This window comes from Musa acuminata, chromosome BXJ2-8, assembly GCF_036884655.1.
Source record: "Musa acuminata AAA Group cultivar baxijiao chromosome BXJ2-8, Cavendish_Baxijiao_AAA, whole genome shotgun sequence".
Taxonomy (NCBI): Eukaryota; Viridiplantae; Streptophyta; class Magnoliopsida; order Zingiberales; family Musaceae; genus Musa; species Musa acuminata.
The window spans coordinates 48,649,134-48,670,984 of NC_088345.1; the positions used below are offsets into that span (position 1 = coordinate 48,649,134).

General features: G+C 35.6%; 2 protein-coding genes and 1 non-coding gene across 4 annotated transcripts; 2 read left to right on the plus strand and 1 right to left on the minus strand.

The window, feature by feature from the left end:
* Positions 1-397: 397 nt before the first annotated feature.
* On the plus strand, positions 398-11,281 carry LOC103996239 (uncharacterized). Of its 2 annotated transcripts, none has more exons than XM_065122361.1 (11): positions 398-816; positions 1,919-2,076; positions 2,687-2,909; positions 3,007-3,146; positions 3,258-3,463; positions 4,642-4,776; positions 5,238-5,366; positions 6,226-6,638; positions 8,356-8,569; positions 9,402-9,592; positions 10,766-11,281. In XM_065122361.1, the coding sequence occupies exons 1-11, from the start codon at positions 449-451 to the stop codon at positions 10,980-10,982; spliced, it is 2,394 nt and encodes a 797-aa protein (XP_064978433.1). In that variant the 5' UTR covers positions 398-448; the 3' UTR covers positions 10,983-11,281. The 2 variants fall into 2 exon arrangements, with proteins under 2 accessions (XP_064978433.1, XP_064978434.1); XM_065122362.1 differs by having other exon boundaries at positions 8,500-8,569.
* A 3,437-nt stretch (positions 11,282-14,718) lies between these two features.
* Positions 14,719-14,802, plus strand: TRNAL-CAA (transfer RNA leucine (anticodon CAA)). The gene has a single exon. It is a non-coding gene; the product is annotated as a tRNA-Leu (tRNA).
* Positions 14,803-15,930: 1,128 nt separating this feature from the next.
* LOC103996238 (DNA replication licensing factor MCM3) lies at positions 15,931-21,586 on the minus strand. The gene is made up of 16 exons (XM_009417112.3): positions 21,430-21,586; positions 21,237-21,349; positions 20,885-21,093; positions 20,043-20,173; positions 19,711-19,949; positions 19,375-19,611; positions 19,096-19,250; positions 18,811-19,019; positions 18,519-18,681; positions 18,217-18,425; positions 17,803-17,862; positions 17,578-17,670; positions 17,226-17,386; positions 16,623-16,691; positions 16,388-16,529; positions 15,931-16,200 (listed from the first exon to the last, which is right to left on the minus strand). The coding sequence occupies exons 1-16, from the start codon at positions 21,493-21,495 to the stop codon at positions 16,144-16,146; spliced, it is 2,313 nt and encodes a 770-aa protein (XP_009415387.2). The 5' UTR covers positions 21,496-21,586; the 3' UTR covers positions 15,931-16,143.
* Positions 21,587-21,851: the final 265 nt, after the last annotated feature.

Sequence of the window (21,851 nt, forward strand, 5' to 3'; positions counted from 1 at the left end):
AATCTTAAGATTATTCACATATATATACATATATATATTCTCCCCTTAACAACCGTTTAAAATTTTTGGCTCTATCACAACTAATTAATTATAATTAGTTAATTTAAATTGAAAATTTTGCAAAAATATTCATAAAATTATAATGAGTTTTTTAAGATTTATTAATGTCATATCCAAATGATAACATTTGTTTTTTAAATGCGAATGATCTTGTTTTTAAATTATGCCGTGTTAAAATTAATATATGCCCGTGTTCAATTTAAAGGGACATAAAAATCATTTGTTTTTGATGAATATATATATATATATATATATTTACATAAGTTTGTCATCATTAAAATATAAGTTTTATTAAATTAGTCTTTTTTTATCGATCAAAAGAAAACCCTCGCTTTTTTGAACCGTCCTCGTTTCGAAGATTCTTCCTCTCTTTGATGCCTACGCCGCAATGCTTAGGGGAAGAGCGATTCTCTCTTCCCCTTTCCCTTTCCTCTCTTCCCTCTTCTTCTCCGCCTCTGCCTCCTCCGCCTCGTATTCTTTTTGCAAAAGAAAACCCCCTTATCATCCTTCTCTAAAACCCCCAGTAGCCAAGAAGATTCCCTTCACTTGCTCCGCCCATGGAAGAACCTGGGAGGACCCCTATCGTTGGATGTCCGACACCGGCGACCCGGATTTGGTGGACTATCTTGGACGGGAGAACGCCTATGCCGATTCCTTCATGACCGACACCTTTGACCTCCGCCGAAGGCTGGTTGGCGAGATGAAGTCCCGGATGCCGGACAAGGTCTCAACTCCGCCAGAGCATTGGGGACCCTGGTATTGGTCCAAAGCCCTCGAAAATTTTCTTTCCTCGGAAAGATTGCATGTTGTTTGGAAATAGGTCCAAAAGACTTGATTTTTGACATGTATTGTAGCGATAATGCATATATGTTGAAAGAGGTGGAGGGTATGGAAAAAGCCGGATGCTTATTGTCTTCTTGTTTCCTGTGAAAAAGTTAATTTTGTTTCTTGAATGGTTTCCAGCAATACGAAACTGCTGTGTCTCAAACTTTTTTTTTGTTATGTCAATTCTTTGTATATGAACTCCCCATTGCAAATCGTTAGAATCATTGCGAAAGTTCCTGTCGCTCATCCTCTACCGTGAGGGATTGCCGTTTACTTATGGTTTATGTGTTTCCATGGATTGTCCTGAGATCAATTGTGAATCATCATAGCCTCGCTGCACATAATAAAGAATCACTAGACATGTGCTGGTAACTAGAGATTGCTAGGTTCTTTTCGATATAAATAAATGCAATCTTTTGTATAAAATATTCTTTCTGCTTACTTAGCCACCAAAGTTAGTTTTGGCAATTGAGTATACTTCTGGAGGTAGTTCTTTTTTTTTGTAGATTTTAACATGGAGCCTACTTTGCATGGCCTTAATACACTACCAGTTTTGCCCCTGTTCAAGATGGAGAGCACTGACTCTTAATTGAAGATTTACCTAACACTTTCAAATGAACCTTTGATGCATATATACAGGGCTGGTGCTTAATGTTGAAAATATCTTATAACTTAGCATGGGTTGCTAATGTCAATGATAAGTAGGAAAGGTTTCACTGATGTTTATTTGTCTTTTACTTTCAGCACCCTAGTCTTGTTAAATTATGTATGTAATGTAATTAGACCAAGTAATACAGCCATTAAAATTCATTGTATGTTTTGTATTCTCTAATTCAAAGATGTGAATAAGTGAACAAATCAGATTGACAATATGAGGACGTACCACAATATATTTATCACTGGCTTCATTGTGCTTGAATTTAGACAGATATCATACAACTAATCCAAATTACTAATAGTGTCCTACCTAATTTTATGCATGTTAATGAAACTTCTATGATTATGTTAACCAAAGATTAATATATTGGGTCAGGTCTTACTATCAATATATTCCAGAAGGGAGGGAGTATCCAGTCCTGTGCCGGAGGCTGAGGCATCCTGATGGCTATGCAAAAGCACTTTTGCATTATATGAGAGGCTGTCACAGGGAGGAAATTTTGCTTGACTGGAATGAAATTGCAGAACAATTTGGCATGTGTTCATGAATGCTCTGATTTCACTTCATTTACAGTTTTTATTTTTAACTTGATCAGATGCCTGAATTTTGCTGGTGTTCTGTAATCTGTATCCTGTTCTTGTAGTCAGTGCCTTTTTGTTTTTTCCTTTTAATTTTCTGCATTCATTCTGAATTTCTGATTGTCTCACTGTGAATAATTTCTCTCACTGTGATTAATTTTAAGCTTCTTGTTACAGTGCATGTTATCATGATTCATTTATTTACACTTAGAGCTTTTATTTTTAGTTTCTTTGATGGCATTTGCCATTCATTGCTTATTGTTTTCTGAGGAACTAATTTTCTACTTATCCAGAATGCAAAAAAAATTAAATTCTTTGCTTAAATCTTTCGACACATAATATATATTTTCGTGTTACTGCAACTAATTAGCAAATTACTTATTAAACTGATAATTCACACAATGTGCTTCCTTGAGATTTTATAGTGACTGACTGTTTTTTCTTTTTCTCCTACATTTACTTCTTTCTTCCCAGGGGAAGTTTCTATCATCTACATTTTGGGCTTCCATGTCTTTAATTGAGTTAATCAAAGTTACCTTTATAATAAGGTTAGAAATATATGCAGGTTATGTTCACATAGGAACTTGTCGCATTTCTCTGGATCACAAGTTCCTTGCATACACATTGGACATTTCAGGCAATGAATCTTTTACACTTCAAGTTAAGGATCTTCACTCTGGACATGTCATACCAAATTCAAAAGTGGAGGGAGTTGTTAGCTTGGCATGGGCTGGTGACAGCAGCTGTTTACTGTATACCGTTTGTGATGCAACTCAGCGACCTTATAGGCAATGCTCTATTGTCTTCTAAAGTTGCTTGAAAATTTCATTAATGAAATTTTCTGTTTTTTTTCCTTTTCTGTTGTTACTTACAAATATTTGACAGGGTATTCTCCATGGAGCTGGGTTCAGGTTTGGAAGATCATCTGATATTTACAGAAAAAGATATGAGTTGCTGTGTGGATATTACAAGCACAAAAGATGGCAAGTTTATCACTATAAACTCTAACTCAAGGACATCATCCGAGGAAGGTTACTTATCCACATATCTCTGCACTTAAGAGAAACTAGTCATTATAAAAGTTCTCCAGTAATATTCGTTTGGTAGATTCATTCTTCTGAGTATTATTTAATTACAGGTTTATGTAATAGACACTGAGAACATGAAAGATGGATTATGGTTAGTTCGAGAACGAGTGGCTGGTGTCCAGTACTTTTTGGAACATCATTATGGTTTCTTCTACATTCTTACTAATGCTTCTTTAGAAAGCACCAGTTCAGCTGCTGAAGGTTATTATTTAGCTAGATGCATAGCAGAAAAGTCACTGACAGCTGAATGGCAGGTCTCTGTAAGATTAGTTGTAATCTGGAAGTCAGTCCTTTCATGATGATCTTTGTATTACTTTGTGCATGTATTTTATAGTTCATATTGATGCTTGCATATTTCTGTCAGTAAATTTCCAGCAGTAGTAGAGATAGAAAATCACAGTTGCATTCATTTGGCTGACTACACAAGTGATACCATGAACAAGAACCCACACTTTTTTATTTTGGTTTTGTTCCATAGTTAAGAATGTGCTTGTACATTTGGTTTTGGCAATCAGATGCTTTCAGTATGAAAATAACAAAGAAGGGTCAGAAAGTAACTTGAGGGAAGAGCTTATTGTGCATTGACTTTTAGGTATTTAACTTGCCTATAATATACACTTGTGATATATCTATAGATTGAGGCTGAAATGTTTTGTATATATGACCAGTTTGTTTAATTAGAAGTATAGAATGCTGATCACAATAGTACTTCTCATTTATTGCTATATTGGCTAATATGCTGTTGAAGAAATTGATATTCTTGTAAAATTCTTTTTTTATTAAATCTAAGCTCTCTCTTAAGATGCCTAAATCAGTAGGTTTTTTTAGCATGCATCATTTTCAGTTTTAAAGTAGTCTGATATTTGATATAAAAAAATGACAGGAATTAACCAACGGGAAATTTTTGTAAACTTTTGATTCTAGTTTTTTTTCTGCTTTTTACATAATTAGCTATGATTCTGGCGTTCTTGGAAAAGATTACAACTTTGGTGTATGGTTAACTGATGAATCAATAATCTTTGTTCTAGATGCTAGTTCGAAAACTACTAATGCAAAAGAGATATGACCTTTGTGATTGTGCCTTAATAGTGGAATGATAGATATGCAACTTTCAATATCTTATTCTAAAGAATGTTCCTGATGGATCGATGGCAACTGTTAACTTTGAAGTATGATATCCGTCTTCCATTCTAGACACTAAATATTTTGCCAGCTGATATAAAAGTATCCATCTTTTGAGATCTAGATTTTTCTTGTTCTAAATATTCATTTATGAAACTTCAAGCTCCAACTATCTAAAGTTCATCTTTTTTTTTTTTTCTGGATAATTCATGATTCCTCTAAAGCAGCGTTAATCTTTGTCATGTTAGAAGTAGCTCATTTTGATGAAGAAATGTAGTTCATCCTATTGAGTTACGTCTTTTGTCCTTAGGTTATTGTTCTTCCAGGACAAGATATTTCCTTTCAAGATATGGATATTTTTCACGGACATCTGGTTCTCTCTATTCAGCAGAAGGGGCTTCCTTTATTTTGTTCCATAGATATCCCAATGAGTGTTAATTCTGAGGTACATATTGGTAATTGTTTGTCCATATAACTACAAGTTTTTATAATTTAACTTAATCTCTATGAATTGCATTAATAGCTTCTAATCAATCTATTACCTCTATAGTTCAATATACTGTAGCTATCAGTTAGCTATCATTTCGCTTTATATATATTAGAAATTCAAATGCCTGTATTTCTGTATATATATCTAAGCAGAAAAATCAGAATGTACATTTTTTATTCATTTATTTGTAGAGAGTCTGCATCAGATTCCCTATCCAGTTATTTATATGATTTCAAGAGTTTATCAGGCATCAATTTTATTTAGAAGGCAAATTATTAAGTAGAAACAGGCATAGGCCATCGAATAGAATGGTGTTGCTAAAAAGACTATGTATTGCTGGAATCTCATTTGATGGTGATCAAGTAATGTCTATTTGTTTTCTTTATTCACTGGTTGATCTTTCTTTTTCTTTGCAGCAACCAATGGAACTTGAGAACCTCAATCCATGGTTTTTCCCGGTGCCTTCATGTCTTTGCAGCATTGTGGCTGGCTCCAACCACGATTTCATGTCTTCCATCTACCGTGTTGTGATATCATCACCAGTGGTAAAATTATTTGACTACTAGTTTACCTTGAAAACACCTGCCACAATAACAACAATAAGCTGTAATGTCCTAACAGTTGTTGGATACATGAATCTTATCCTGCCATTGAGCTCTTTTTAAAATAATATCATGGTCAAACTAAGCAATTAAATTACTTTTCATTGTTTCTATTATTATTATTTTTTATCTACATCTTATTACTCCATTCATTTGACAAGGGAATAGATCTTTGTGGCCATGTCAGTTACATCTTTAAAAGTGTACCTCGTCTTAGCAACACAGCTCACTGATCTTACAATTGGTTTATAGTTCTTTTTTCTTTTAACACAAGAGGCACACAAAACAAAGAACTCATAATGCTTCTCTTCAATTTAACTATTCCGCTTTAACTCCAAGAGCAATATATCTTCCCTTCTGTTGATTATTAAAAACAAGATATTCAAAATGTGAATTACATCTTTGTGGCCATGTCAATTACATCTTTAAAAGTGTACCTCGTCTTAGCAACACTAATCTCGCTGACCTTACATTTGGTTTATAATTCTTTTTTCTTTTAACATAAGAGGCACACAAAACAAAGAACTCATAATGCTTCTCTTCAATTTAACTATTCTGCTTTAACTACAATAATAATATATCTTCCCTTATGCTGATTAATAAATCCAAGATATTTACAATGTGAAGTCTAAGCATTCAAATTTTAGCACTGACATTCTCAAGCTTAGTATTTTTGTTTTGTGCAATTAAATGTTTTTAATCCTAAGAATCTTGAAGAGCAAGCTGTTTGGCCTATCTTTTTTTATGTTATTCTATCATGTGTGAAAAGTCAGCCTTTGGTTTTTGCCCGTAATAAATGCAGATGCCTGATATCATAGTTGACTATGATATGGGAAAACGAGAGTTTACCATTCTGCATCAAGAAGAAGTAGTAGGTTTGACTGAAAAGGGTGAATCATATTCCTATGGTGTGGCTTTTCCATTTAATTTTACAATCACTAACTCGAAGAAAGATGAGTCTTTGGAGGATGGGCAGCAGCAGTCATGGACTGATCTTTCTGAAGCATTTTCCTGTGAGAGGATTGAAGTTGTTTCACATGATGGTTTCATGGTACCCCTAACCATTGTGTGCTCTCAGAAAGCAAAACATACCAATCAATCACCAGGACTCTTGCATGGATATGGAGCTTATGGGGAGGTATTAGACAAAAGCTGGTGCTCTGATCACATTATCTTGCTCTCACGGGGTTGGGTTCTTGCATTTGCTGATGTGAGGTATGACTTGGTTACTGACACCTACAGACTTGCTTATTATTAATACCTCATAAAGTTGCTTCAACTTCGCAAGTGATTAGATAGTGGGTTGCTTTTGCTTTATAGTATGGTTTGGTAGAATCATAAATGGAAGCTTTTGAACTGTGTGCAAAATTTTCATTTTAGTGCATAATCTGGTTTTAATGACGAACATTATAAATGTGGATGCTAATTAAAAATAATTTGTATGTATCATACATTGGTGGTGTTTTATATGATGGGATCATCAGTGCTTGTTAACTTATTCGATGCTTGACTCTACTAATTTTCATTTGTTACTCCAACAATATTGCCATATTTGGACATTTACAGAGACTTTAATACTATATCTATTGTCTTGGCACAAAGGTTCAGAATTTTTATCTTATTTTGGCCAATTTTTAAAGTTCTAATCCAGTAGTTTTCATTTATAAATTTGTTGACCAATTATCATTGCAATTTTGAAAGATGACAATTTCCATGCATCAAGAAGTAGATTGTGTGAAATATGTTTCTTAAAAAATTAAGGTAAATATATTTATGTTAGCAATTGTTAATTGAAGAAAATCTATTAGTATTTCCTTCATCTGGTTATTGGCTACTCCATTAGCCTCTCCTCACATGCCAAAGTCTCAAGTTTCATGATTATCATACTTGATTTTTCCTAAAAAGGCTCACAAAATTGCATGAAAGTACTTCCATTTCACTATTAACTCATGGTTAAAGATGAAAGCTTTTTTCCCTTTCTCCCAGAGGTAAGAGAAGCAGTCTAAATCAGGTGTTCCAGTTCTGATTCAATGAAAGGAGAGGTCTGTAAGGTAAGAATCTATTCCTTATGATGCGAGGTTAAGTGAATAGAAAAGAAGAAAGAATATGTTTTGGGTTTCATTTGAAGGACTTCAGATTAGCAGTGGTGTCAATTCCTAGTGCTGTGTTGAACTTAGGCATCTTCTCTGTTCTGTAGCAGGCAAGAATATGTTTTGGGTTTCATTTGAAGGACTTCTTTATAATGCTATGGCATGATGAGAAGTTTGTACAAACAAAAGCTAAATTTTCATGTATGTAAAGCCAAAGTTCAAAAAAAACAGTTGGACTGGTATTTATTAATCAGTACGTGTTTAAATGATAATAAAAAATAAAAAATGGTTTTCAGGTAAGCTGCTGCTATTTGCAGCTTTCTATTAGAGTTATATCCTTTGCACAGCTGCAGTAGCACAACTTTCACCTCTGCTGCTGTCTCATCCATCTCCTCGTGTCGTTGCTGTTTTCTCCTTGTGTCATCATTGTTACCACCTCCTTTGGCACCCAAAGCTATCTCCTCCATTTTTTCCTCCTCCACCACCTCCTCCTCCGTCTCATCTCTCTCCTGCATTGGTCCATGCTGACCGTTACAGGGGCATACCATATGTTGGTACACCCTGCATAACCTGATCCATACAGGGACCTGTATGGATGTTGGACCAGAATTTGAAACATTATCTAAAGACTGAGATTACATATGAGACAAATTTTTATCTACTTTTTATGTGACGTAAATAAGTCAACAAATATTGATGCTTACTTAATTTTGACATTGGATGCTGTTTGCTTTTCAAGAGCACACCCAGTTTAGTTCTTATGATTAATCTTGCTTTCACCACATCCAATTGTGTTACTGGCAGTTGCCAACAATCATCTTAAGATGTATTCGTTCTTATAGGGGTGGAGGGGGCGAAGGTTCATTGCATCAGTCTGGAACTCGGGCATGCAAAATGAACTCAATTTATGATTTTACCGCATGTGGCATGTACCTTGTCAATGAGGGCTTTGTTCATAAGAATAAGCTTGCTGCTATTGGTTGCAGTGCAGGAGGTCTTCTTGTTGCTGCAGCTATCAATATCTATCAGAGTTTGTTCTCTGCTGTCATTTTGAAGGTGATACTAATATTTGTTCTGGTCTATATGATCTTATTCACGTCTCAACATATGCATCCAGTATGAAATTGTCCCATCGTGGTTAGATTCTTTGTTCATGTGACTTTCATGGATCTATTAAGGGTTTAGACCTTGGAGTACAACTCAGTATTTTGAATTTTGGCATTAATTCTGTCTATATTCTTGCGAGGATTCTGTAGTTATTGAAAAAAGAGGAAAAGGATAACCTGTTGGAATGAAAAATATGTGTATTCTCAATGATTCTGTTCAATAGGCAGGATATTGCTAGAAGACCTAGAAGATATAGGCTAGTGCTTGAAGATTGAAGATAATTTGCTTATTTCTCAAGCATAACTCAAACTGACGGTATATTGTTGGCTGGATATATTTCAGTTTTTGTAATTTTTATTTACATCTTGAAGCTGATGTGGGTCTTGCATCTCTGTACAGTACATTCCTGATTGTCATGTGGGAAGAATGACAAAGCAAGATCTTTCCCTTTACTTTAGGAAGTGAATCTGGGAGGTTTTGTGCTTAAAATCATAAGCCTTCTCAGTGAATTGGAATTGCATTATTATATTTTTCCCATCGAGGAAACCTGCTTGGTGAATAAGCTATTCATCTTAATAGTGATAGGACAGTATAAGGATATTGCAAATTTTCTATGTTTTGGTAGCTTGAATGTAAACAAACACTTTGCTTTGTGGATTAGTTTGTTTAAAATTAGGCTGAACCTCGCAATTTTTTTAGCTGTAAATTATTACAAACTGTACTATGATGTAAAATAATGAGCTTCTCTCCTAAGATATATGTGTTTCATGACTTGAAGCAGGTCCCATTTCTGGATATTTGCAACACAATGTTGAATCCTTGTTTACCTCTAACCATTTTGGACTATGATGAGTTTGGTGATCCTCGAAACCAAGCTGACTTTGAGATAATTCACCATTATTCTCCATATGACAATATAACTCAGGGTTGTTATCCTTCTGTCCTTGTTACAGCATCATTTGATGACTCAAGGTTTGTCTGTCATTTGGTGTAATGCTGCAGTGTTCTTTCATATAATTATCTAGATTGTTCTTGTAAAATTGATGAGATGATGATTTATCAATCTACTGACGTTTGACTAATCTCACCTAGTTTTAGTATTAAAGAGGTATCAACATAATAGCAGAAGATACAGACTCTCTGCTTTGGTCCCTGTTTTTTTGCTCCTTTCAAGCATGTTTTTCTTTTCTTACTTAACACTAACATGTTTAGGTAGGTAAGCCATGTTAAAAATCTTCGACCGATGTGATCTTGGACTGATATCAGTCAACTAATGATTCATACTGTCAAACTAAGAAATGTAATCATGAACTTATCATACTTGTTTCTTCAAATAGACAAACAATAAAAGGGAAGAGTGAGAGATGAGTGGATTTCTGGTTTTATCTTTCTGTGTCATCTTTCTGTCTGGCAATTGGTGAGAGAGCCACTATCTTGTAAAATGACAGCACATGTAGCAAGTCTTTGGGCTAATTGTGAGCATTTTTGAAAGCTAGGATTAAGATGGGAAAGATGTAAATGTTAACATGGATGGATAACCCAGAATTCCATCATCTCTTCAGGAAAAGTGAAAGCATGCAAAGGATTTTTATTTTATACATTAACATGGTCATAAAGAAAAAAAAAATCTTATTCCATTTATGGCATATTGGTGAATTAAGTTTTTGGCTACAACAAAGAAGAACCCAAATTTTCAAGGCTACATTCTTCGGAGTAGTTTAGGAGACACAACAGATTCTGCTAACTATAAATGCCCTCCATTCAATGGTTCGAGTAGCTTGGATGAAAATTAAGATAGCAAATTGCAGTGGCAGCATTATTATGTACAAAAGACTTGATTTAAGTTATGATAGAGTAAGATGAAAAATATATGGCTTGTAGTTACCATCAGTTTAATAGAGCATTAGAAGATAATCTACATATTTGAACAATAACTAAACAAACAGTTAAAAATGCCTTTATTATCGAAAACAATGTGTTGATTCACTGAAGTCTTGATTCACTTCAACCGATTCTTGGATATACACCGTTCACTGACCTGGGATGTATAATTATTTTTGTCTAAAATTGCAATTCGAAATATGCCTTGATATTAACTATTGGTTGGAAAGATGTCTTATGTCAAGTCCATGCTTTGTTCTTTAGAGTTGGAGTCTGGGAAGCTGCTAAATGGGTGGCACAAGTGAGGGAGAAGACATGCCCTACCTGTTCGCAGTCAGTGATTCTGAAGACAAATATGAGTGGTGGGCACTTTGGTGAGGGTGGCCGCTACATACATTGTGAAGATGTGGCTTTCGAGTATGCATTTTTGATTAAAGCTATGGGGATGCTTGATGATGAGAATCAATCTCATGTTCTCTAGTTTGTCATCAAAATACACTGATCAAGTTAGTTGAAAACATCTTGTTATATGATTGTTTTCATCTCAAAGAAGTTGTAGCTCTTCTAGAACACTGGCAACTAATATTTGCTCCGCCAGACTCACCAAGCGAGGACAGCAATTAAGATTTTACATTTTCTCAACATATTAAGTTTGTAGGCATGACAGTCGTCATCATCCATGCTGCAGCGAAACATTTTGAACTTTGGAAGAGCTGTCAGTTGCTGTACATTTGTACCATCAGCTGTTATATCTAAATGAGATTTTGGCCATAGGCCACATCTTGAGGTGTTTATTTGCTTCATTTTGGTTGGAATTTGACTGAAACACTAAGAGATTTGTCAACCTAGCTGTTTTCTCCTGATTACTTTATTCTGCTTTAGGAGGACAGTGTTATGCCATACATTCTTGCAGATCTTGAAGAACTTCCAAAATTCATGCAGTTTTCATTGTTGTGTAAAAGATCTACTTGAATAACCCTGCAGGACTGATTCTTTCATTTCTATATTTTGCTGGTGATTGCAACTGAGTCTTATTTATTTTCCATTGCCTTTTCCTGTCTGGTCCATGACTTGTCAATTAAAGGAGAGAAGGAAACTGGTTTTCCTTGTTGACAAATTATAGTAACTGCTCTTCACCTACTTTCACTTGTAATTTACATATTGTTCACACAAATCATGCATCTGACTCTGGATTTTATTAGCTTAGGAGACCACAACAATATTCATAAGACTTCTTCCTCATCAACAGGCTGTAATTTTTTGCATCACATGTTCTTTGCCCGCTTTGAAAACAAAACTAATGTTTCCTCATTTCTGCAGGCAAAAATCCCATCCCCCCCAACATTCTCTGTGCAAACTATATTGAATCTTGTTTTTTATACTCTCAAAGACAAAGACAAGCATTTTTCACTCTCAAAGACAACATGTGTTTAGTGAAATCTCATTCTATCTTTCTTACCTTCTTGCAAAAGAAAAAAAAAATCTCACTCGTCAACACAATAGACATGTTTGTATGTAAGGTTATTTTATTCCCACATCTTCTAACATGTGTTATCATCTCACGCGCCCAATTTATTTATTTTGTTTGCTTTGATTTTAAGCAGCAGCTGTCCTTTTGTTTTTGTGTTTTATCGTTCGAAGAACATAAACTTGATGGGATGCTTGAGAAATATATTAATGAACAGCAATAAGACGAGTGAGATGTGGCATGCCACGACATCACGCGAGCGAGTAGGCGTTATTGTCGACTGACGGCGCCATGGCCAGCAACGGTTCGCTAACGTCATATCATAATCGTTCGACTCCCATCTAGACGGTTGTTCTATCGCATCCGTTCGTCTCAACACGGTGTCGATGCATCGAAACCGAAATGACGATATTGTCGGGCAATACATTGATGTCCATAATCTCTCTCAGAAATTTGATGCTCAAAATCAACTTAGATGTTAAAGTGAGAGAAATATGAGAGAGATCAGAGATAAAAGAGAGATTATAAAAAAAATATATATACCGAGAGAAAATCAATGAGAGAGAAAATTATTAGAGAGAAAAACTTTAAAAAAGGAAAAAAATTAAAAAAAGTGAAGAATTACTAAAGATCGAAAACCATCAAAGAATTTTTAGATAAAGAAATTAAAGATTAAGATTTTGATGATATTAACAATATAAAAAAAACTTTTAAATATTACATCAAATAACATACATGATGTTCATATATGCACTCGAACTTAAGACTTATCACTGTGTAATATTATATTAACCAATCTGAATATTTTAATAGATATTCATCAAAAAGAAAAAGATACCAATATCAAAAAGATAATCAATAGATTAGATTATAGTATGAGAAATATGATCGACGGGAGAGTTCACCTTGATTAAAAACGATTCATTTCCATCATTCCTGTTTTATAATTCAAGATCCATTTCATATTTTCGATCACAAATGATCTTTCTCAAAATGCAATCTTTCTTATTGCTGCCTCAGTGAGTACTTAAATCAATTTGCCATGTGTTCAACATCGAGTATGTTTTCTTCATACAATAAATCTGATTTATGATCAGTTTCAAATTTGTATTTTCCTGCTTGTTATGTTAACACAAGTATTTCTCTTCTAAATTTTGGATGCTCTTGTTTCTAGGCATCTACCGAAATAATTGTTTTTAGTGCTCATTTTCTTGGCAGGATTACCAAATGGATTCTTACTGTGAAATTAGCTGAATATATTATATCTATATATTTCTTCCTTCAAATGTTAATATAAGCAGCAGATGATAACCAGCAAGTGCAAGATGAAAAAAGGCAATGATAAGATCTTATGCATGAAACTGTAGGCTTCGAGAGAATGTGAAATTTCAATTCAATTAGGAAAAGGAGTGCAAAGGTATAATCCTCTGATTATGATTAATTACCAAGAAAGCAGACTTCATTCTCGTCCATTAATATGACAACAATAACTAGTAATGGGTTGTGTCTTGAAGGGAGAATGGCCAGAATCAGAATATGATGATATTGTCACTATCATACATCTTGTTAAGAAATTAATAGAAGATACTCCACAGTATTTACAGCCATCTAATACAATATGGACAGACTTCTCAGTGAATAATGGATGAAGATGTCTGATCTTAGATTGGAAATGCTCAATACTAAGCCCATGTCAGAAACCTTTTTGCATATATCTGCCATGACATTTGGTTTTCTGTTGGAATTAACTGGAAGAATTCTCAATATTTTGTTGGATAACAAAGGGATTAAACTCATTTTGATTTTTGTTTTCTCTCCAAACAGTGAACTTTATGATGCCATTTTGAGGGTCAATCAAACTGATATTATTTAGCAAATGAAGACTTTCTGATTCCATTCTGAATCATATCCAGTTTTCAACCTCAATTCTACAAGAAACATATATATAAAGGTTGTTCTTGGCATGCACAGTCTTTAGTCTTCACCCTGCTTCCAAAAAGGATCAATATACACAATCATACTTGTGTATAAACAACAGTTTTATTTCTTGAAAGGAAAGCTTGGAGTGGGGAATGGTGTTTCTCTCTCTTTATCCATCAGCACTGGGGAGTGAGGGAGTAGGAACTGTCAGAGCTTCCTCATGGCCATGAATTCTAGTGGAAGGATATGGTGGTGTGGGGTTCTCCCCATCTTTGAGGGAAGGGTGCCAAACTTGGGAGCCAGTAACAATAAAAAAGATGAAGCCTTTCACTCACAATATCATCTTGTAAAGCAAAACAAAAGAAAGGAGAAAGCTAGCTTTAGCTTTAGCTTTTCCTTTTGGCTGGCATTATTTATACTGCTTGTTTTGGTGGCCAGCAGTCCCACAAAGTGAGCAAGTGTCTATCACTCTCTCTCTCACCTTACATCTATCCTACATGATTTGACAGGGAAATAGTGTGATTTGTATCAAATGCAACTGTTAGGACTCCCAAAGGCATAAAAAAGTGTTCATACATTTTTACAAGTGGACAGGCTGCTCATCACAATGGAAGCTTCCTGAGGTGTTTTATCTTTGTCTGCTTATGAATTCTTGATTCTTGCAGCTGGTTGATTAAATTGGGGACTGAGATTTTAATCATTAATACAACTTATTTTACACCCTTTTTTTTTAATTCAGGAGCACCACCAGAAATTATGAATTATTGGGACTCTAAAAATGTTCTGTAAATTTAGTTATATATAATAAAAATCAATCACTTTCAATAATGTCAGGATGGCCGAGTGGTCTAAGGCGCCAGACTCAAGTTCTGGTCTTCGAGAGAGGGCGTGGGTTCAAATCCCACTTCTGACACCTATAATTTTAATTTTTTTTCCTACTTCTGAGTTTTGTAATTTATAATTTTTCTTTTTTTTCCCTTCAGAAAAACATATTGATAATAATAATTTGCTAATTGAGAAACGCATAACAGATGTTTCTTCAAGAGAAAATTAACTCACTTGTAAGTTCATATCCTATTCTCAAATTAACATTTTTAGTTTTTTATCCTTAACAATAAAAATACTAAAATTTTGCTTATAATTTTAATTTTTTCCCACTTCTGACATTTGTAATTTGTAATTTTCTTTTGCTCTCATATATATATATATATATATATATATATATATATATATATATATATATATATATATATATATATATAAGACCTCCTAGAGATTATTTACTATTTTATATAGAGACTCTCATCTCCCTATTAGTCCCTTTGGTGCTTATTTGAATTAGAGATAAAATTATTTTGGATTAACATCCAATGGTACGTAGTCTTGATCTTAATATATCGTTATTTGATTTGATCTTAATATATCGTTATTTGATTTCAATTCTGATATTAAAAAAATTTTAAATAACAATAATATGATTATAATTTTTATGTTTATAATTGATATCAGAGTCTACTGTACCCTAAATCACAAAAGTATTAGATTTGTTTATGTTATCACCCTTCACTTGGGAAAGGATGATCCAATCTATTTATAAAAGTTTCCTCACCCACATGGGTGGAATCGCGAATGGAACCATATTGCTCGATTTTGGTCGATAGGCCACCATGCGTAGCTTATTGTCCATGACAATATTGTAAAGTTCAATAGCCCTATTGAGGTTTGAGGTTGATGGTTGCGTCGCTAGTCTGACAACACGCAGGCATTGATAGTACCATGAAGCGTAACAACCTTTGTTGGTCGCCAGCCCTACCATGGGCAGTAGCAAGACATAGCAGCAGCAGCAGCCATGGGTGTCATTATGGCATGTGCAGCTTTCTTTGATGCTCATGTTGCAACCTTATACATCTAGAAAGCCAACCCATCCAGTAGAACAACTAGTCAGAGAAACTCAAGTTGGAAGCCAGAAAAGGATTCATCCCGCTTTTCTGAAAGAAATATTCCACTGGAAACAGGATAATGCAAGGAAGATGGACAGACAAACACAGAATTAGAGTGTGATTCATTCACAGGAAAAGGATACTGAACTGGGCAGTCTTCCACATTAGGTTCATGCAAACTGATATGCTCCGAAACAACAGTACAAAGGGTCAAATAAACAGTAGGGGGATAATGGGGATGTAATGATCTTCCTGGTGCAGATGATAGCTTATCACCATCATGGTGCACTTCTAAACAATGGAGAATTTCCTGGCTAAATAATTCGAACAATTCCATCCCTGATCATAATTCTGTTGGAATCCTGCATTCTCTGTTAAGGAAGAAGTAAGCCAAAAATATAAGTACTAGAAGAAAATTTTGACAACTGCTATGTAATGAAAATTTCTATTTTGATGATTTCAAGTGGCTCATGCAAGAAACGCTTCAAACCATCAGTAAGTTCATTTATTTTCAGGCAAAATCATCAAGTTTATTTCAGAATTATCAAAACTACATACCTCCAAGATCAATGATATCTGATGCCTGGTGTAAGGCCTCACTGCTTCCCTGTTGACTATCTGTTCGATTTCAGATATGGAAATTTGATCCAAGTGGTTGGCCAGCACATGCTGGCCTAAGATGGATTCAAATGCTTCAATTCTGCACATTAAAAGGAGGCTTATATGTGCTGCTGATATTATATAAATGGAATTGGAATATCATATTACTGCAGAAAGGATTAAGATTGTCGACCTGTCTGTGGGTAGATTATCCTGATCAGCAGCATGGTGTATATCTACATCCATCTCGTCCATAGTGGTACTGAAGATAAGGCACGACAACAAAAGGTCAGTTCAAACTAATGTGTCACTCTCAAAAAGATAAAAGGATACTAGAATTTAATTGTTAATACTAACTTCTTCAACAGTGAAGACTTCATTCTCATGTATCAGTACCACTTCAACATTATTCTATATCATTTATAACTACCAACAATCCTAATCATAGTGATGTAAAAGGCAGTCTAATTAAAAATAAGAAATGGAGCAAAAGCCAAAGATCTTGCAAATCAAGGTTTAGATGTAAAGCTGCAGCAGATGGTAAAAGCTCAAATTTGGCTTTATTGAATTGTTAGGTGGACATACTTCAGTTTAATCTGATCACTAAGGCCACTTAGTTATTAAAGCAATTAGGACAAATTTTATCATTAGTATAGATCATATTTTAGACATTCTAGACTACTATAGCATAAAGAAGTCTTATGTAAAGTTGTTCGGCATGGGCCATCCTTGTATCCGTTGGATGTCCATCCTAGGATTAGGATTGAAAGAAAAACAATTTTGTTCCAGAATTCACCTTCTACCACCAAGATCACCAATGTTCTGGCCAGCATCATGATCAGCTTTCTGTTTCATCTCGAGTTCTCGTTGTTCACGCTCTTCCATGTCAGTTAGTTCTTTGTGATATATAGCAAAATTTAGGACTTGCAAAGCAGCCTCGACATCAGTTTTCAAAACCTATATCAAAGAAAAACATTACTTGAAGATGTCTACATGAATAGTAGTGACTAAATACTTCAACTATAGCTATTAGATAGGAGGGTCAAAGGCCAGCTTCTCTCAAAAACAAGTTAAAAGGGTGGACTGTTTTTCCACTTCAGATGTAGCTTTCCTTAAACCATGTCAAGTAATAGAGGCATGACAAGTACCTCATTTCTCAACTTCAATTTGGCATGAGCTGTTGAAAGACGGATCATAGTCTCCAAGGTTCTTGCAGTTATAGGAAGTGTACCTCCTCCAGACTGAAAAAAAGAGGAAATATATATCAGACACTCGGGTCATCAGTTCTTGTGGTCACAATCAACTTTTTGAGGACAAAATGGAGCCAGGTAGCCACTTAAGTAAAACACTAGGTTTTTTTGTTTGGAGTGTACCTTTGCATTTGAACTGGCATCCCTAAGCTCCGCATACGAAGTTGCAATATGGTCAGATGCCTGTGGATAGGTATAAGTAGGAATATCATAACACTATCTAAAATAAAGCAAGTTGTACGGTGCTTATACAGTGCAATAGATGATGGAAGCCTATGCATCAGAATGTGTTAACAACTGAAAAGGTGTTTCTTCAAAAACAGGACATGGAGCCTTCAAATAATTGATAGGGGCCAAAGATAGAAGACATTAGTGCAGACAAATGACAGTGAATTTTAGCTAGATTGAATCTGACTCTAAGTCAAATTTTCCATTCCAGTGGACTGGTGTTTACTTCTTCAAGGTCAACCACCAACAGTATATATTAATACTGCCTTGCAAGATAGCTTAGTTATATGTTTTTCAATTTAATATCACCTCATCGGTAAGCTTTGGCTGAATCCTGTTCTTTGCATAATGGATGAACTTCTTAAGAAACTTGATAGTGAGTCTCTCATGTTTTTGCCTTTTACCCCTTCTCTTTTCTTGGCCATGAAGAACGCGATCATACTTGACAAAAGCAGATGCATTTGCATCACCATCATCTTCTTCAGTGTATCTTGAAGATTTATCAAGACTTCCAACTCCTGTACATGTTGAAATGGCTCAGCAAGAGATTCATGTGTGTACACTCATCTACAATCTAAATATCAGTAACAAAGTATGAAGCGCTACAATACCTCTACCGTCTGCACAATATCTATGCATTCGTGAGACATGTTCTGAAATAAGACGGTCAATTTCAGGATCCATTTGGTCAAGGACAATAAATAGCAAGTCAAAACGAGAAAGCAATGAATCTGGGAGTCCAATGTTCTTTGTTGGTGTCAATGAGCGGTCATACTGTTCAAGAAGTACATAGATAAAGATTAGACAGCATCTTATATTCTGATAGCATCAAGAAAAAAAGGAATCAAGAGACTAATTTTGATCCATTTGATTACTCTGAAACAAGTAAAAGAGAGAATTTACAGTTCCATAAATAGGGTTTGCTGCAGCCACAACACTGCATCTAGCATTTAGTGATGCATGAATCCCTGCCTTGGCAATCGTCACAGTCTGTTGTTCCATAACTTCGTGTATGGAAACACGATCTTGATCATTCATCTTATCAAACTCATCAATGCACACAACACCACGATCAGCGAGAACCATTGCACCAGCTTCAAGCCTTCTCTCACCTAGTCATATGAACCATAAAAAAATTTCTAGAGACAGCCATAAAAGAATTTATGCAAGATAATCAATATGATATACCAGTTTCCTGGTCAGAAGTGACAGCAGCTGTCAAACCAACACCAGATGAACCTCGACCAGTTGTTGAGATAGCTAGTGGTGCAATGTTCATGATAGCTCTTAACAGTTGGGATTTGGCAACTGAAGGATCACCAACCATCATCATGTTTATATCTCTGAGATTAAGAAAAAAATCAACAACTACAGGACATTCAAGAAAACAAGCAGATATACACAAGCCAATCGTGTGACTGCCAAAAAGTAATAGAATGATCATGCTCATAGACTGGGATAACCTACCCTCTTAAATGGGTTCCATTTTCCAAATTCTTTTCAACTCCACCAAGCATCAGCAAGATGACTGCCTTTTTAATCCACAAATGACCATATATTGATGGTGCCAGCGAGTTTCCAAGCAAATCAAATGTATCATTTCTCTTTGCTATCTCTTTCATTCTTTTCAGATCTTCAAGAGAATATATTGGTGCATTTGCTTCTTTGTTCAAAAGAGAAACATTGTTGGCTATGAGAACAGTCCTGTAAATAATGGCAATTCTCTCCTTTATAAGAAAAATTAGCTCAACAAATGCTGTATGAATAAACTAGTAGAAAAGCACATCTTTTAATGAATTGAACCTGAAGACTCCATTCAAGCTGCCTTTGCTTTTCCCAGGAAGTGCTTTATATATCCCCACAATTGCTACACGGTCACCAGGTTTGCAACAATCAACTAGATCGTCTTCGATAATGACATCTACAGTCCTGGGAAGCTGACCAGGAGCAGAATTTTCAGGCATTTCTTGCATGGATAGAGTTTGATGATCCTTGTATTCACAAAGACCATATTCAGTAACCAATAGGTTACCATTTTCATCCTGAACAAGTTATCAAAACAACAGATGCATCAGGATAGATATCAGCTATAAGAACTTATAAAGTTGAATCATGCTTTGGAAGTCAGACTTTACCCTGGTTGGATAAACAGAACCTGTGGGCAAGCCCACCATCGATGTAATGTCCCTGTATTCACGAGTTGTAAATTGTTCTGTTGTAGGACAATAGTGAACACTTCTAACAACTTTTGGCCTTACGAGGGAGCCTGCACACAGTTAAAAGGTAAGGATTAGATACATGGAACTGATGGTGTAACACCACATCTCACTGAGCAATGCAAAAGCATCAACTGCCTCAATGTGCCGAAAAAAGCGAATATTACACAGATTCAATTTTTACAAGATAAATAAGAAGTGGAGAAGATAGGAAACATATCAGACAAATAATGTAACCCAGAGAACATATTATTTTGTTGAACAACTAGCAGGAAATCAAAGATGACATTAATTCAATGGTTCAAATCTATTTAAAATACAAAATTTGGATTACTAAAGCTGTTAACCAAATGATGCCCTTTAAGACACAAAACATTGCCAGGTAAGAGAAGAGCAAAACAAGGAAATTGAATGTAAACAAGCAGATAACTTATTTTTCTGGTAATTCTACAAAAATTTTGCTGTGGTAATCAGCGGCACCGACAGTGATAAACCAATTGTTCAATCTGCTGGGAGAATTCTTTTAAAAACATATATTGCAAGTAGCAATACTTCATGTTTTGCATTATATGATCTGCTATCATCTATGCAATCAACTGGTCTAAGCAATTGCTCTAAACAAAACCAATTATAAGTAACAGCTTCAAATCATCATTAAACATAGATACTTGTTACGATAGGGCACAAATGAGAGTACATTTCGTGCTTCAAATCGCCATTAAACATAGATACTTGTTTCGATAGGGCTCAAATGAGAGTACATTTCGTGACGATGCCTTCCACGCAAACCATGGAGCCGATGAAGGAGGACATGAGATCCCTAGGCGTGACCTTACGGGAACCAAACTGCCCGCTGAAACCCACGAGCACGCGCTCCCCTTCCTTCAAATACTTTGGGTCCACGTTGCGCGTGACCTCCGTCAGAGCGTCCGAGATCGGCAGGATATACTCCGCTGGGCTAAGAATCAACCTATAAAAAGAAAGGCGCTAACGCTAATCACCGATTATCTTTTACGGCAAAAAAAATCGGGACGAAATATAACTAATCAGAGAATCGATTAATTAGAGATCTGTTAGGGTAAAGGAAAGAGGATTTATCTTTCGATTTCTTACCTCCGGGCAAGATCAAGACTGTAATTGCGGATGTCATCAACACCGACGATGAGGCGGCGGCGCTTACTCTGGATCATGTCCCTTATGGATTTCATGTAGAAACCCTTGCCCACCTGGAAATCTTACATTAAATCAACTAAAACAAGGTTGATTTTGTCAGGAGATATCGACAAGAAACAACCGGAAATCTTACATCTTGATCGAAGAAGTCCAGGAATGCGCGCCTGTGAGCAGCCATCGCCTCCTCGTTCACGTCCATCTTGCACCGATCGAGAACGAGATCGAGAGGGAGAAAGAGAGAGATGGGGGTCTTCCGACTGCTGCTGAACCCTTTCAATCAAGTCGGCCCTTTCATTTTTAATATGGAATATAACTCTTGGCGGGAAATGAGAGCTGATGCGGTAGGTTTGGCGGGAACACTGATGTGCCTATGGAGGCGGAGAGTAGTTCTCCACCGTTCATCTATGATGGAATCGTGGACACGATCTTGATGATCACAATCAACTAGAGTGAGACAGGACCAGATGAGGCAGCTCTACGGTGGAGGATCGCTCCCGTGGCCCAGGAAAATGGGTGATCAAGATTTCGCCACCCGCATAAGGTTTTACTAAAGTC